The 17,364-nt window shown below is 36.0% G+C and overlaps 1 protein-coding gene across 1 annotated transcript; it reads left to right on the plus strand.

Annotated features, from left to right (window-relative positions):
• The first annotated feature begins 3,912 nt into the window (after nt 1-3,912).
• Nucleotides 3,913-6,870, plus strand: LOC122417742 (uncharacterized). Its single transcript, XM_043431540.1, has 6 exons — nt 3,913-3,990; nt 4,066-4,131; nt 6,356-6,382; nt 6,469-6,558; nt 6,635-6,664; nt 6,793-6,870. Exons 1-6 carry the CDS (start codon nt 3,913-3,915, stop codon nt 6,868-6,870), a joined length of 369 nt encoding a protein of 122 aa, XP_043287475.1.
• The last annotated feature ends 10,494 nt before the right edge of the window (nt 6,871-17,364 follow it).

A 17,364-nucleotide genomic window follows, 5' to 3' on the forward strand; every position in this document is an offset into this window, starting at 1 on the left:
ATCTATTTTGCTCTGAAACTTGAATTTTTTGGGATGCCACCGTGGAATTCAACAATTTACCATGATTTATGATCAGGACATGATTTGGAACCGAAAAAAAAAATTTATGCATTTTATGAAATTTCAGTTTCGGGAAAGTCCGTTTTGCCCAAGAATTCAACTTTGTGTCCACTTTGCCCCATATTACCCTATATTGTGAGCAAACTATTAAATTAACTGGTTCGGGCTATTTTAATGAAAAATTTGATCCGCATTTGCATTTGTCTGGAATTTGACAAACATCACCATCACCATGGATAGAGTCGCTTCATAAAAGAAAATCGGCGGAACATTTTTTTTTTTTTTTTCGTATCTTCTCTTGACAATACTTGACAACGACGAAATGTTGATAATTAAATTTGAATTACGTCACGTTCTATGAACAAATTTCAATCGTCGGTATAAATTAATCAGTAAGTGGGAATAAAAATGATTCTTGTAATTATAAATTGAGTTATCATGCAAAGAATAGCTAGCTGTGATGCAAAAAAATCTATATTTTTCTTCGATCGGATTTAATACCTGCCTAAAAAGTAACTCTCCCAAAATGTGGGTTTTAAATTAATTTTCAGAGATTACTTCAGTGAGTTTAACATTTTTTTTTTACCAGCGATAATGGCATAGGAATTTCTAGTTTCCTGTGTCGCAACGAAAAAATTTATATTTGAAGAGGCGATGACTCATCTGCTTAATACTAACTACGTTCCCGTGTTTTGTTTGGATATACGTCATTCCTTTTCGTTGTGCCTTAGCAGTCACAACTGTTTTCGAGGTAAAAAACGTAAAATTCGGAATTATCATGGGAAATATAAGCGCAAACGTAATGAATAGGACAAGGAAGACGACGTGGGAAAGCAGTTGAAAAAACTAAGGAAGCTGATTGAACAACAACAACAACACGATATCAATCGTCTACACGAAGAACGTAAGCATAGCCTCACTTTTGAGGACCTTCAGGGACTTATCATGCATAGCGACAGGAACAAGTTAGTTTCCTTATTTGTCGCTCGGAAAATTGCAGGTGGGTGTCAAGCACACCTTTTGCCTAGTGTCAAGTACACTTAATCTTTGATCAAGCACACCAAGAAATGCCATTGCGTTTATAAACAAGTTTTATTAGACAAAACTACTACTTTCAGGTGAGTCTCGATGACGACGTTCGCGGGATGCACACTCAGGAAGTGAGTCAAGATATTGGCCAAGTCACTCTCGTTATCGTTCTTCAAGCAGGAGCCGTAGCTCAAGAGAACGCTCTCGTAATTCTGATCGCTGCGGTACAAGATCTGGTGAGGAACGAAATATGGCGTCAGTCAGTAGACAAACCTCGCCCATAGGAGAAGAGCTAGAACTCCAGCCCCCTCACGAGCCAACAATTCAATCTGGCTCAGTTGAACCAGTTACAGCGATTTCAGCCGCACTGATGTCAGCTACTGCGGGAAAAATCTCGCAATCGTCTACGACGAATGTAAGTGATGATCCAGCTTTGATCCCAGAAATCCTCGAGGCGATGGGAAAACTTTTAGAGGATGAAAACCAGCGAGAAACAGCGATACATAATGATATTACCATTCGCTGGAAAGAAATATTAGAAAAAGGGCTCCCAGAGGAAGAACGAATGGCACTATTCAAGAAGCATCTCATACCTGAGAACTGTGCGTTCATTGAACCACCAAAATTAAACTCAGTGATACAGTCATCGTTGCTGGAACCTATTGTCGCCAAGGTAAAGAGAATTGCAAAAAAGCAACAAAAAGTTTCAGTTTGTTTAGCCACCCTCGGATCCATTTTGTCGAGCCTTCTTAAGGGCATCACCCCGGACTCGCTGACACTCATATCTAACCTGAGTGATGTGGGAAGAATCCTTGCGGATCTACAACGCGATGAAACGTTGACGAGACGGCTGATTATTACGGCAAATTTAAATCCGGCGTTAAAGGAAACTCTTAATGCGACCCAAACTGATGAGTAGCTTTTTGGAAAAAATTTGGACGAGACACTCAAAATTGCAAAAACAATCGAACAATCGACAAAGGATTTGAAACCGGCGGGAAAAACGCCAGCTTCTGTAACTTCAAGGGCTCCAAAAAACAAGTCTTACATGACAGCGGTGTAGACATGTCAACTTTTACTGCATACAGCATACGACATGCTTCTACCTCTGCTGCAAAAAGAGAGGGTATCAGAGCATCGATGTAATTCGAAAGACTGCTGGCTGGTCTGCAAGCTCAAATACTTTTGCTCGATTTTATGATCGAAAAATTACGGAAGACCAGTCAACATTTGCCATGGCAATCTTACAATTAAGAAGTAAGACTGTAAACTAAATTTAACGAATAAATTGTTTTTTATTTTAGCCTCGAAAACTGTGTTCACAACACTAACCGTACTCTTCTATGGCTTTGAACATCTACAATTGCTGATCCTAAGGAGGAGGCGCGCAATACAATTACGATAGAACTTCACTTAGGTAAGTTCGTTTAATCGTTTAATTTTGGCCTCGATCGACGTGGAATGTTTTATAGAATACGAGCCAATTTTGTAATTGAAAGTCTGATAACCCGAAAAAATATTCTATCTCCAGTTTAATTTCATCACCTGATAGCTTTATTCATTAGTAAATGCGTAGCCCCGTATTCAAATATATACAGGTGACTTTTTCATTTCATTATCGCTCTGTAGATAAGCTCCGAATCGATTCGAATTTGAAATTTTAATCACTGAGGCAACGCTTGATTATTCAAATAATACCTTCTGTGTAAATTTCCAATTTTGATCATAAAACATTATTATTTCCGCAGATCTAATTATTTTTTGGCCAGGTTTTGAATTTAACCATTTAATGAATTATTCCTTACCAGCAACTTCAATTATCGTAGAAAATGTTTAATAAGTTCGGAGATTATTGAGACTTCAACCCTAATGGACCAGTGAATCATAAAGAGTAGAAAAAAAAACTTGAAAGAGAAATCCGAATCGGATTTTTTTGCAACTGATCAATAACGAAAATCCCGGTTCGAACTGATGTGAGTGTGGGGATTGTGGTCAGGGGCTCGCTGCTCCATCAGATTCAATTCTGCCATCAATAACTCCGGTAATTCTCTAAACGAAACATGATGAATTTTACGTTTTTGGGGTCCTTATTTATCGACATTTTCTGTTCGATATTTCCATTTTTCCGGGTCTTTTCGTTTCCAATTGTATTTTCCAAATAATTTGATTCAATTTTTTTTTAAGGGGGGTTTTTGCTTTAGAAAGTCAAAAGAATCGATTGTTTTCGGAAATGTTTTTAGAATAGACAGAAATAACTCACCATAGCGAACTTTTCGGTATAGTTTCGTAGATATCTCACAAATACAAAGATATTTTTTTAATGTGAGAAATATACATGGTTTATGCGCCAAGCCTGATTGTCGAAGTTTCTCAACTGTGTACAATGTGGAAATCGTAACTATTGTCTGTGAAACGAAAATTCTCATTTTTTTTTATTTTTTATTTTCATGCATTTTCCTTCCATGTGAATCTATAAAACCCGAAAAAATTGCGAAATTCTACATTTGCAGCACAGTGAAGTGATATTCTTATTCTTTAGAAGCGTTTTTTTTTCAAACTCGCTGAAAATATAGAATTTCGCATTTTTTTAGGGTTTCTATAGGTTCATAATTCTTCGCTATATTTTGAGCATCACGTATTTTCTTGACATTTTCTCAAGTGTTTCATTTTATCTTTACGACTGTATAAGCCAATAGCCAAACCGATCGAAAAAAATATGATCTATTGATAAGGCGAAATACGCAATTTGTTGTTGAGCGAGAAGCATATAAAAGCGACATTCGTTGGTACAATGATTCAAATTCCTTCGACAAACGATTCAAGATGAAGTCGTACTTGCTTATTGCTCTATTTATCGTTGGTCTGCAGATCTCCACCGATGGGATTGTAAAAGCTCAACAGGTTTGTCAAACGCTGATTTTGTTTTTTAACATCAAGAAGACAAATGTGAGTTCAAAGATTTTTTTTCTCTTTCAGCAATATACGTGTCCACATTCTAACCCTCCAATAGTTTGTCCTCACTCTGATGTTCACAACTGTATAGTAAGTTACAATAAAATCATCGTTACTATAATCCTTGTTTAAATTATATCAATTGTGACCAAAATTTTCGTCAATTAGACTTTTTTAATGGCACAAAAATCTTTCTCTCTCTTTCGTCGATTTATTTGATCGAAAAAGATCCCGTGGGCGCCAGTCGCGAAGCGACTCGACGAGGAAAGAGAGAAGGACGGTTGACCGGCTTTGTTCAGCGGGAAGGGCGGGGCGAACTAGAGAATAACTGGCAAAGCAAAATTAAACAGATGATATTTTAATTATTGTTTAAGGAGAGTGGCTAGGGATGATACAATGTTGCCATGCTAAACCATGTAAAATACATTAAAAATTTCAAAATGATAAGAATTTAATAAAATTTGGTGAACATATTCTTTAGAGTTAAATTTGACAATACAAATTTTTTAAGATTTTTCTTCTACACAGTTATCGAGTAATTTATCATTAAAGTTCACGTGTATCAGCATAGGGTTTCCATATATATATATAGGTATACATTCCGGGCATAAGAAATCTGCTTTAATGCGTAATTACACGATAACTAAGCAGAAGAAAATTTTGAAAAAAATTGTGTCTTCGCACTTGATGTTGAAGAACATTATCACCAAATTTGATCTATTTCTTATCAATTTGACGAACGTAGCCACCCTCCTTAACAATTACTTTGAAAATTACAAACGTTAACCTCGATGAGAATTTTATCGGAAGATCGCGAAATAAAGACGGGAGAAAAAGTCGCGAACTCACACACACACCTTTCTGATCGGGAACCTACACACTCTACAAATTATACCGAGCTCGCGTTCCTTTCTGTCACGGATCTACTCGTGGTCAGAAAATAATTTAAGATGGAAAATTTGATGTTAAACAATTACGGGATGAACAAAATTATCGAGCCCCCGATATTCGGTTACTCAGCCGAGCCATTACCCTTCACACGCGTTTGCAATCCCGATCCACTCATTCTTTCTCACTCACACTTCCACACTTTTCCCGACCCGTTCCCACGACTTTGCTCGAACAAAACAATTATTAACCAAATTTGAGATTTTCGAGTCGGCCACGCAATTAGCCCGAACAATAATCTTTCTCGGGAGATCCACGAGATCGGAACACGAGCAAAAATACTACTGGCTGAATCGCACATGTCGGAATCGCCACCGTGACCGCGTTTTTCTCGAGTTTCAATTTCATATCGGGATCGATCGTGAATAATTTCTCCCGTTTCCAAAAGATTACGAAATTTGTCAAAAAGGACAATAATTTCCGGGATAATCATTCCTCGAGAGTTCACTGAACAAAACGGACAATGAATAGAGTGAGACTCACAGTATTACACGCCCTCGAGATCACACGTCTCGCACCCGCTCGATACATCACGAAAATCTGAGGATATCGATCCTCGTTACGCAGCGCGTTATCATCCCCCCTTTCCCTTTTTGCTCCAAATTTTCATACGTTAGACGACAGGTACGTCGCACGAAATCTTTACCATGGGCGTTAGACAGGGCCCCGAATTTTCGCGGGATTAATCATTCGATCTTTTTACCATTTCTATAACCCCTAGCCCAGATTCGATGTTTACTATAGGAATAATAAGGAAGGAGGAATATTCGTTGATGACTCCTTACAAATTTCAAATTCTCGATCTTCTCGAACTTTCGGGAACATTCCGTGGAAAGTGATCTGTAATTGTGTGTGTTGGTGTGACGTGATTGTATTTTGCGTACGAGCCCTGCTCGAAGTACGTCGACGTTTCAAATGTTCTGTCGCCTTCAAATCATGAACTCCTGACTAAATTCCGATCCTGGTTTTAATTTATCGGGATGACTCGCATTAAAATAAAACAAAATAAATCGCGTAGGATTAATTAGTTGTTTACCATAATTTTTATTCTACAAAAGATTTGCATAGTCGATGCGTGGCCGAAGTAACGAGCTAGCGAGACGGGAAATTGTCTTCTCGAGTCCTATTTTTTTCTCACATTCTTTATTTGTGACAACCGTGAAAAATAAAAATTGTCACACAATATTATATAATTCTATAATTTACTGGTGAATTTGATTTAGTTAAAATTTATTAAGTATTCGTTTATTCAAAATTGATGTATTTTAATTATTTAATTTTAATAATTAAATTTAATATTATATAACCAAATCTGTCAAACGGTACACTAGAGTTGTGCTCCGCTAACGAAATGTTTTTTTTTTAGGCTTATTGTTCCTCCAAAGTCCCAAAGGTCTGTAATTTATTCATTACATTTTCTATTTATTTTACCGTATACGCAAACTGCATTGTGATTCTGAAAGTAAATTTTCATTGCAGAAGCCCGAATTAGTCGGTGATGCCGGATTTCCATGTTTGAACACCCACCCCCGGCTAATGTGTCCGTCTTCTTCCACTGCTTATTGCCAGGTTAGACATACTACCTTCATATCTTTGCTTATTTGTGCAACAGTGAAATTGATAATTTCTCTATCGTATGTTTCAGACCTTCTGCGCCAGTGCTGAAAGAGCGCAGGTTTGTGTCAATTCAATCATTTTCGATAACCCTTCGATCTTAGGTTTACCACTTTGTTTTGCTGTCACTCAGTCCCCTCTGTGCCACTCGAATAAAAATTCAAACTTTCTTTTTACAAACGATATTAGCTCTATCGTTTCAAAATGGAAGGCTTGAAAGGAAGATTTACGCCGAGGCTCGATCAGCCGAGGGATTTACTTCGATAATCATCCTGAATATTTCTCGATCTCTCAACTCACATTATGCATCATTTTCTTCTGAATTTGTACTCATTGAAAATATACTTCAAGAGATTATGTGAGGTTTTGAAAACGAAAAAAGTATATTTTCTCTACTTCTGAACAATTATAAATAATTGTAGGTCCTGTCGATTACAACGAATAATTTTAGTGCGAATTCAACCAAAAAATGAACTATTTTCTTAATCTTTCGATCCATCACGAGCTATACTTATCTACTAACGAAAAGGACATCGTCGAGTTTGGGAATGAGGAAATATTTTGAATAGAACAAAGATACTTTTTCACAAGTAGTTTCATAAAGGTTTCCGATAAAATGAAGATGCGTTACATTTTACCTATTTTTTTTTTCTTCTAAAAACGAACATTTTGTCATTAATTTTGATTGAAAACAGGCTGCCGGCTATACCGACTAACCACACTCCATCAATCGATGTGTGGTGATTCCAATGTCAAAGCTCGCAGACAACTAGGCCGATGGAGTTATTGATATTTGCTATGAAAGACCCTGTGAACACCTCACGATATTGACATTCAACGATGCTGGCGAAATCCGATTTCCTGATTCTTGGCACACTTCACAAGCAAAATGCACTAGATTATGTATGTGCTGGAAGGGTGAGAAATTGTTTAACACGAATATTGCAAATATATTTGGAATATTGAATAAAAATATTATAGACAAGCAACGAGATGGAGCGTCCTTTAATTCTTGCTATTCCCTCGCTTTTTCCTCACTACAAATTTATTTAAAAAATCTGTAAGATGGATAAACTTAAGGGAAAGGAATAAGAATTTCAAATGATTGAAATTTTCAACAAGGCCAGATAACTCAGTTATTCTTTCACACATTCATTACTTTTGCATCGTATTTTTTTTTTTTTTTTTTTTTTTTTCGATAACGCCGAAAAGCTGCAAACAAATTATCGGCAAAAAAGATAAAAGAAATATTTTCCTTTTTTTTCATACTTTCATACAATGATGTTACGAGTCATCGAGTTATGACGTCGCAGCGCAAAGTCCCTAAAAATTAAACTAAAATCCATTTCTACTGAATTTTGTCGCGAATTCGTCGAGACTACGTGAATATTAAAAATATCAGAATTTGCGATTTAATCAGCCGATTCCAACTGTGGTTCATTTTGGAACACCAGATTTTTCTCGTCAACGCAACGAATACGCCGGTTACAAAGATTATTTTATCACAAATTGCACACATATTCGTCACAACCGAAGACCCCACAGTCATATTCACTGGAAATTCATTTGTCACGATTACAATAAAAATTGAAGACCGTACATAGATATCCTTTACTTCGGGAGGCGCCACCATCGATTTTCGAGAAAAATTCGGAGTTTGCAAGTGAAGTTACCGATCAGACTGGATGATGGCGAAAAGTTCAAAAATCCATCGATCGACTAGTTATGAGAATAAGTTTCAAAGAAAAATTCGAAACTCAGTGCTCGTCGAAACGATGAAAAAAAAAAACTCCGGCCGAATCTCGTAGAAGTTTATCGATCTCAGGGACAAAAAATTACATCGATGTGGTAGCATCATAAATGTCATCTTTCCACTACAGCCTGAAATATCCGATCGTGTAATTTGTTCAAAACCGAGTAACCGTGTCGAAGAATTATTGCATCACGCTTGGGGTAGAAAGATGCTCGATTTTACTATATATCATCGAAATCGTTGAATCAGAAAGGCCACGAAATTCGATCTCGATTGACCGTTCTCTAACTTCAAAGATCGTTCATCAGATCAATCCGTTTAAAAATAATTAGACGAGCGAATTAATCTGTTTCCCAACAAAATCAGCAACGCGCGTAGTTATTCCTTCAGGATAGAAGTGTTTATGCTTACGTGCTCGATTTACTATTATACAAAAACTCAATTTTTCCGCCGAATACAATGAGGTGGGACGTCCAAATCATTCGTATATTTTGCGTTCTAAATACGTTGATAAAGAAATGGCTAACATCGATGTCATATCGGATCAATGTGGAGAAAAAAAAACTGTGGATTCAATAGCAATTGATGTTATGGGAAGAGTTTTATTCATTTAACTGCAATATTTTCGAGAAGAGTGAATCTGCCATGCAGTTTGATAAAAAAGTATTTTGTTCGTTTAAGGAGGGTGAATCACGAAATCAAAATAATCAGAATTTGATCAAATTTGGTGATAACATTCTTTGGCGTCAAGTATACAAATACAATTTTTAAAAAATTTATATTGTCTTATATATTTTTAAATAATACATGTACCAAATTTTATGACATTCTTATAATTTTCAAATTCTTTATATTTTTAACATGGAGATTAGCGTGGCAACATTGTATCGTCGCGATCCACCCTCCTCAAGGAGGGTGGCTACATTCGTCAAAATGATAAGAAATTTATGAAATTTGGTGATAATGTTCTTCAGCATCATGTGCGAAGACACAAATTTTTTCAAAATTTTCTTCTGCTTAGTTATCGAGTAATTACGCATTAAAGCAGATTTCTTATGCCCGGAATGTATACCTATATATATGGAAACGCTATGCTTATACACGTGAATTTTAGTGATCAATTACTCGATAACTGTACAGAAGAAAAATATTTAAAAAATTGTATTGTCAAATTTGGCACTAAAGAATATGTTCACCAAATTTTATAAAATTCTTATAATTTTGAAATTTTTAATGTATTTAACATGGTTTAGCATGGCAACCCTCCTTAAGGAGTTTCGGTACAGGCGATACAATGTTGCCATGCTAAACCATGCTAAAAGCATAACAAATTTCAAAAAGTTCAGAATTTTATAAAATTTGGTGAACATATTCTTTAGTGCCAAATTTGACAATACAAATTTTTTAAGATTTTTCTTCTACACAGTTATCGAGTAATTGATCACTAAAGTTGACGTGTATAAGCATAGCGTTTCCATATATATAGGTATACATTCCGGGCATAAGAAATCTGCTTTAATGCGTAATTACTCGATAACTAAGTAGAAGAAAATTTTGAAAAAATTTGTGTTTTCGCACTTGATGTTGAAGAACATTATCACCAAATTTGATCAATTTCTTAATATTTAGACTTTTGTACCGAAACTCCTTAATCATGTTTAGCCTTGTGATGATCATACATTTCATTGGCACCCCGGAATATGCCATATTTCGTTGTTCCAATGACTCTTTTTTTTCAGTGTGGCAGGAATTCAGGTTTCATCTGGCTTTCTTACTGTCTTACACGATTATCCTGATTTTCTGGATTTTCATGAGATGGCCTGAATTCAAATCATACTCTTGGAGGATGTTCGACATCCTGAGATGGCGAACATGGCCAGCAATGATGAAGAAAATAATTTCAGAGTGATGGGTAACCGTTTTATTTAACTAAATAATCAATCAATGTGATGTGACATTGGCTCTTCGATTTATGCATTCATGAGTGAACATTGTTATGGTCAATACTGAAAAATACGCAGCAGCACATGTTTCGTTCGTTCAAGCCTTTCCTTTCCTCCTTATGATTCATATTACTGATTCTTGTCATCTTTTTCAATCCAATTTAGCTTTTTCTTTGGAATTTTATTTATACAATGCAGAAAAACGTTTGCTCCTGAAAAATCATAAATGATAAAAAATACGATTTATTCAACAATTCGGTAATTATGCAGAAGTGGGGCTCCACCTACAATCCGGCTAATGTTTTTTTTTTAAAGTTCTTTATGAATGGAAAACGTGATAAGAAGCAATATTAAGGTGGCGCATGACCTTATTGACCCAAAAACATCACACAGATCGCCATAGGAATTTTTACATTCGTTCAAATCAATGTTTGGGTGTACTTCCGAAAAGCCCATACCCCAGATCGATCTGAAATTTGGTATACTTATGTATTTTGACGCGCTGATTACGAATATGATAGGCAAAATGGCCGCATTTTTTATTTTTAAGGTCAAATCTCGAAAAAAACGATTTTTCAGGGTTTTTCGCGTTTATTGCGATAAATATTGACGCTAGAAAAATTTATATATGATGGGAAAACTACACTACATCTAAAGATGCTCCAGACCCGCCCAACGATTCCACACACATCCAAAAGTGCTTCAGACCCGCCCAACGATTCCACACACATCCAAAGATGATGCAGACTTGATTGGGGGTATGGGCTTTTCAGAAGTTTATCCAAATGTTTCGAATATAAGTGCAACTTTATCGAAATTTTCGGAATTCCATAAATTTTGAATTTATATAATTTTTAATGGTTTTCGCAACTTTCCGCTACCATAAAATATATATTTCCTTGCCATAGTATAGCCCTGAATTCATAAAAAAAATTTTTTACTCCCAAAAACTAAGAAATGCACTGGGATTCTTTTCAATGTTCAAAAAAAAAAAAAAAAATTCGAGTCAAAAGTCCTCAAAAATTCATGAAATTTTTTTTTACTATGTTTTTAATTCAATGCACCTTGGTATTGAATGTATTGTGAGCGCTCTCAGCGCTTACACAATACTCTAACATATACGTCGAACGCACCCTCTGTAATTCAATTCAAAATTAATGATATGAATAATAACGAAGATTGCCAATGTTTATTTTGTAAAAATTGTATTCTTTATCTACTGAATCATGGATTCAGTGCCAAAATTGTGCGGAGTGGGCACATGATGCATGTGCAAGTGTAACCTCACATGATGGTCCGCAAGCATAACGCAAGCATCTGTGCAAAACGTTTTTCACGTTTGTTTGTATTTGTATATCTGCGATTACTGCTTCGCAGATTACTATCGTAGACAGTAATCGGAGATATACAAATACTTTTTGTATATACAGATACTTTTTGTATATCTGTGCAAAAACGTTTTTTGGATATTGATTTTATTTTTAAATTCGTTTTTTTTTTCAAATTCTCTTTTTTTTACATCACTTCCAAAGTGAAAACGTTTTTGCACAGATATACAAAAAGTATTTGTATATCTGTGATTACTGCTTCGCAGATTACTATCGTAGACAGTAATCGCAGATATACAAATACTTTTTGTATATCTGTGCAAAAACGTTTTCACTTTGGAAGTGATGTAAAAAAAAGAGAATTTGAAAAAAAAACGAATTTAAAAAAAAAATCAATATCCAAAAAAAAACAAGATATTTTGGAAAAAATATGTTTCATGTTCTTTTCGAACGAGTATAAAAATTGAAAAAAAAAAGAAAAAAATATCCCTCATTTTTCGGGTATCCCGTTTTGCCCCGGTCTCCCCTATTTCAAACTGCTTCTTCCTCTCATGAATTTTTTTCGTTTTTATACATTTTTTTTGTACAAAATTCATGAAATGAAAAAAAGTGGAATCGTCGCCTCGAGTTGGGCGAAGAAATGGTTGAAAAATTCTTTCACGGATTTGACAAGAGAATATTTGAACCAACAAATTTTTTGATCGTTTATAAATCTGATTTCGTTGGATGAGCAATATTTTCCTTACCAAATTCGAAATTTTCGTAAAGATGCGTTTACAAAAAACAAGATAAAAGTGTCCACAAAATATTGAGAAAGAAAAAACACGTAAAGTAAGAAAGAAAGAAGAAAAGAGAGAAAAGGACGCGGGAGGAGAAAGATTCACTAGAGCGCGAGTGACCGAATGCACTTTCCCATCGCGGTGGCTGCCGGGGCGCACGGTTTTGCATCACGACGTGCTTGGCCACTTACAGCGTCGCGCTCCGAGCTCGCTCTGAGCTATACGGCAACTAATACGTGCCGGCTATTATCCGCTATGTTTATACGTTGCCCCGACTCAGTGCCGATCGAGAAGGGCTCAACTCGCAGGATCGCCAGTGCTGAGCCTCTCCTCGCTGGGACTTTTTCATTGAAAGCTGTCGACGTGCCCATGTCCAGTCGTGTATGGGTCAGCTCGAGGGCGGCGGTTGAAAAGACACCAGACGCCGCCAAGACGCCGTAACAAGGAGATGATCCATAGCTATAATGCATTTTATTACCTCCTCAGGCATGAAAATACTTGGTAAAAAATTTTCTGCACGTGCTTCCCGAGCCAACAAAATTGTGACACAAATCCCTTTGTATTTTGCTACTCAATGAAAAACAAAAGTTCACGGACAAACGTCTAATCTCGATCGTTTTAGAGTGCGGAAAATTTATGCAGAATTTCGTCGTGAAAAACATCGACAGGATTTATCTTTCTCTCTGCTTTTTTTTCTCCTCATTATTGGGATCGTTGAATGGGAAATAGTTCGTAATACTTCGAGGCAAACAGTTTCACTTGGGGGAACTTTCAGTCGGTTAAACAAAAGTTTCGATTAATTTATTGTTTATAAAAAATTAAAAAAGAGGGCTTGAAGCATATTTGAGCGGTTTTGTGGGATTTTTTTGTACCTTCGTTCATATTTTTCTCGATGGAAGTACGTGTGACTCGACAAGCTGGCAATGCCTGAGTTTCTATGACCTTTGAACTTCGTGGAATCGAAAATTTCAACTGCCAATTAAGAATTGTGTTAAAGTCAATCATTTTTATCGTTTGGCATTCTCTTGCCGGATTTTATTAATCGATCGATCAAAACTCATCCTGAAAACCGAAAATTTCGATTCCACAAACGAAACTGAGCTGGAGCTGCATTTTTCCGCATTTTTCCTTTCAATATAAAGCTGCAACGTTTCTTATTACTTCCGTATTATTTACATTTTGAGTTACTGCCTTTATAAATGCCCTCAAGATGTTCGTACATCACATCCCAAGAGGGTGATGTGGTCCCGGCAACGTGATTTTTTATCTCCTCCTGCTAGAGGATAATCCACCGAGAAGCCGAGACGCCTTGCACGTCGCGGTTCCCAGGCAATTCTATGAATACGAAATACGAGGTCGGCCCGCGAGGCCTCCGCTCATGCTACTTCGCTCAATCATCTCGGACACGCCCGCCATATTGACTCTGCATAAGGCCTCCCCCGTGAGTTTTTCTTCAATGAAAAAATCAACCCTGCTGAGAATTTCAACGAAAACTTTCATCACAAGAACAAAGCTTGCTTCAAGTCCATCATTTCTTACGAACGTCAAAGTTTTTCAGTAAAATTTACGATTATCAGTGCAAATCGAATTTCTCTGAAGCCTTTTTTCATTCACTTTATATTTTCATTTGCTCAGAACGTTTTCCCAACAAGTTCCTTTTCAGGGGATCCGACATAAATATCTTGTGCAATAATAACCGAGCAATAATATCCTAGTTATTTTATCCCATGCACAAAATATCACGATGTCAAAATAACCCAATACAAATTATCTCTGTGCACAAATTTCCCAAATTGTATATACAAAATACCTATAAAAAATGTTTACACAGTTTGGGAATATGTTGATATCAGGTGTACTTCTGTCCATAATTATTATGGATTATGGATTTTCTGAATAATTATGAAACAATCACAGAAATAAAATTGGAGCAAACTGTTCGTTAATGGCACGACCATCATAAAAAAAAAATATCGGAATCAAAAAAAGATAATTGTAAATATTTTTGGGATGTATATAGAGAGCCTTGTATTACCGATTATTTACGTTTATTTACGTGGACTTGTGCACAACGAAAAAGAATGTAATAATTTTTTTTGTTTCCGATCGAAAAACAATATTTTGGGGCATTGCGTCACGTATGCTTGTGTTGAAATATGCAATGTTATCCGAATATTAAGCATATGTTTGTTTGTCTTGTGATTTGTGTTTGCGTAGAATATTTATAGACTAGTTATTTATGCAGGGATTATTAACATGGGATATTTTTGACGTAGTGATGTTATTTTTACTGGGGATAATATTTATACTGGGTTATTTTTGTTTGGGTTAATATTGTCGGGATCTATTGACCTAGCGCCCGTTTTCGGTTTTAAGGTAGATCATGCCCGTGGGATCGTATTTTATGGGTGTCTAAATTCGGTCGATTTTTACTTCCTAATTAAATATATAATCACTTTGAATTAATGTCAGTTATCAATTGGAAATTGTAAATACAGTTTTTCGATATTTTTATCTTTTCGCGAATGAAATAATACAAGCCATTAATTAATCGGAGATCCATCACTAACTGAACCCGAAATTTTATTCCTCTCTGGCTACGATACTGAAGTGTTTTATGTAAAAAATCGCTTCAGATAACACAAAGGGAAATGGATAAAGAAAAAAGTGCTAATAAAAAGACAGCAGGCTACGACAAGATTGGCCCAAGCCAAGAAGAAACGAAATGCCGGAATAAACAAATGTGAGGTTATACGAGTGCTCGTTACTAACTTTGATTAATTTTTTAACTAATGTATCTCTATTGCTAGTAAAACATTCGAATTTTTTTCCAGATCTTCGTTATATTATTCATCACTGTTGTTGTGTACGCTTTTCATAAACTTCGTAACAACGTTCATTCCTTATATGGAAAGATAAACGATTTTTTACGCACAGTCCCTACAACCATGTGTATTTATTTGTTTCATATTTAAACACGTTTATCTAAATAAATTTGATACGCGTGTCAGTCGACTAGCCATTGAACTCTGTGTAAATTTCAAGCCATTTTTAGAAAATCATGTCGTGCATGAACTACCTTAATTTTTGATAGGAAAGCTGTGAGCCTCGCATTGAGACACATATTTTCCAGATTACGTAAGTTTTCACAAGTTTATTAACATCTTAGAAGAGAAATTGACTGCGCATTAAGCAGAGAAATTCATAGACAACAACCTTAAAGACGAGTATTTTATCAAACGGAAACCATTCCCACAAGGTTCAGAATTTCGAATAAATTTTGATCCTTTCATCCGCCTTCGACTTTTCACAAAATTACATTGACAAAAAAAACTTTCGATTTCATGATCTCCTTTGTTTTCATAACACCAGAAATTTCCAGGCAATTTTCATGCTTTTTTATATCACAGCTATTCCGTTCTTATCTCAGTCTAATTAAATGGATTTTTTCGTTCGATTTGTCCACCGGAACGAATAGAGGGGGAGGTTACCAGTGGAGTGAGGTTAATTGAGGTTAAGTAAGGTTTACACAACATTGATGCTCTTTCCATGCTCTTTTTTTTCTGGGCCAGCCACAGCAGCAGCAGCAGCAGCAGCAACAGCGGAACATTTATTTTCCTTTATTGATCCTTTTTTCTTGTAGTATCGTAAAGCCTTCGATTCTGTGAGTCTCTCAGAGCTGTACATGAGCAGGAGATAGTTGATGCAGCTTTTGCGAAACGAATCTACCGATGATCGTCAGAATAATAAGACACCGGCTATGTACTTACATTTCGTCCAGGAGATCGTTAGTCTCCATGAGCGAGACCGGAGCCCTCTCACTCTTGTTCTTCGTCCTCCGCGCGGTCTCCGAGGCATTCTGTCCTACGCTGTGCAACATCGGCCGCATCGACCAACCAGTCAGGTGTGACGGAATGCATACTAACGCCGGGGCATAGGCTAACGACTACCGAGAGCTTGCCTTCTTGTAATTGTTCGACCGGCGGTCCAATCTATAAATATATGTCTATAGATATGTACTTGACGTCCCGTCCATCTGGCGATGCCCTCCCGCCTCTTGGAGGCTCTCGAAATCCTTGCGATATTGGCTAATCATTCGGAGCAAGAATTAATCACTGGGCAAAAATACCAAATCGAAAGAAACTCTTGCTTTGCCAACTTTCAATTTCGGAATTATCCACAATTCCATTCTGCAAAAGGTACGTTCAATCGGTTCTTGAAATAAGAATATTTGGCACAGAAAAATTTATTGATTTTAGTTTTAGAAAGTTTTGTCGATTTTTTACGCAAATTATTATTATTGTTTTTTTTTTTTATTTTTATTGCTTCGAAGTTTTATTATTGTATGATTTCTTAGAGCTCTTCTCATTTTCTCTTTTCTTAATTTTTTAAAAATTTCCCATTCTTTTATTCTTTTATATAGTAAACAAAATACTTACTTTTGCTAAAAAGCATGCCAAATTATTTTTTAAGCATCATCAGTGGGGAAGATACAAATTTTATTAATAACTTTCTTTTTAAATCTGAAAAAAATAATGAAGGTGGGAAAATTAAAATACGAATTGAGGAAGATGTTCCGGACCCACCCAACCACTTTTATGAGTTTGGAGCAATGAATGCTCAAAGAACGAATGATTACAGTAGCTGAGAAATCGGAATTTCGCTTATAAAAACAATATTGTGTTTTTTTTTCACTTTTCCCCATTCTTTAAATTCATCGTAATATAATTTCTGATCAATATAACATGTTGCCAAAAATTTTGGGACCATTTTTCACCGATGACAATAGCGAAGAAGCTGAAATTTCATTCGGATTCTTTCAAATTTTGTTATTTTTGGTTTTTGTACATTCCCCCACCCTAAAGTGAACCCCAATTCGTTGTTAATTGATAACAATACTGAAAAAATAAATGTTAGGACCCTTTTCAACAGAACTAAGTATCGTAAATATCTACCAA

Source organism: Venturia canescens, chromosome 11 (genome assembly GCF_019457755.1).
Source record: "Venturia canescens isolate UGA chromosome 11, ASM1945775v1, whole genome shotgun sequence".
NCBI lineage: Eukaryota > Metazoa > Arthropoda > Insecta > Hymenoptera > Ichneumonidae > Venturia > Venturia canescens.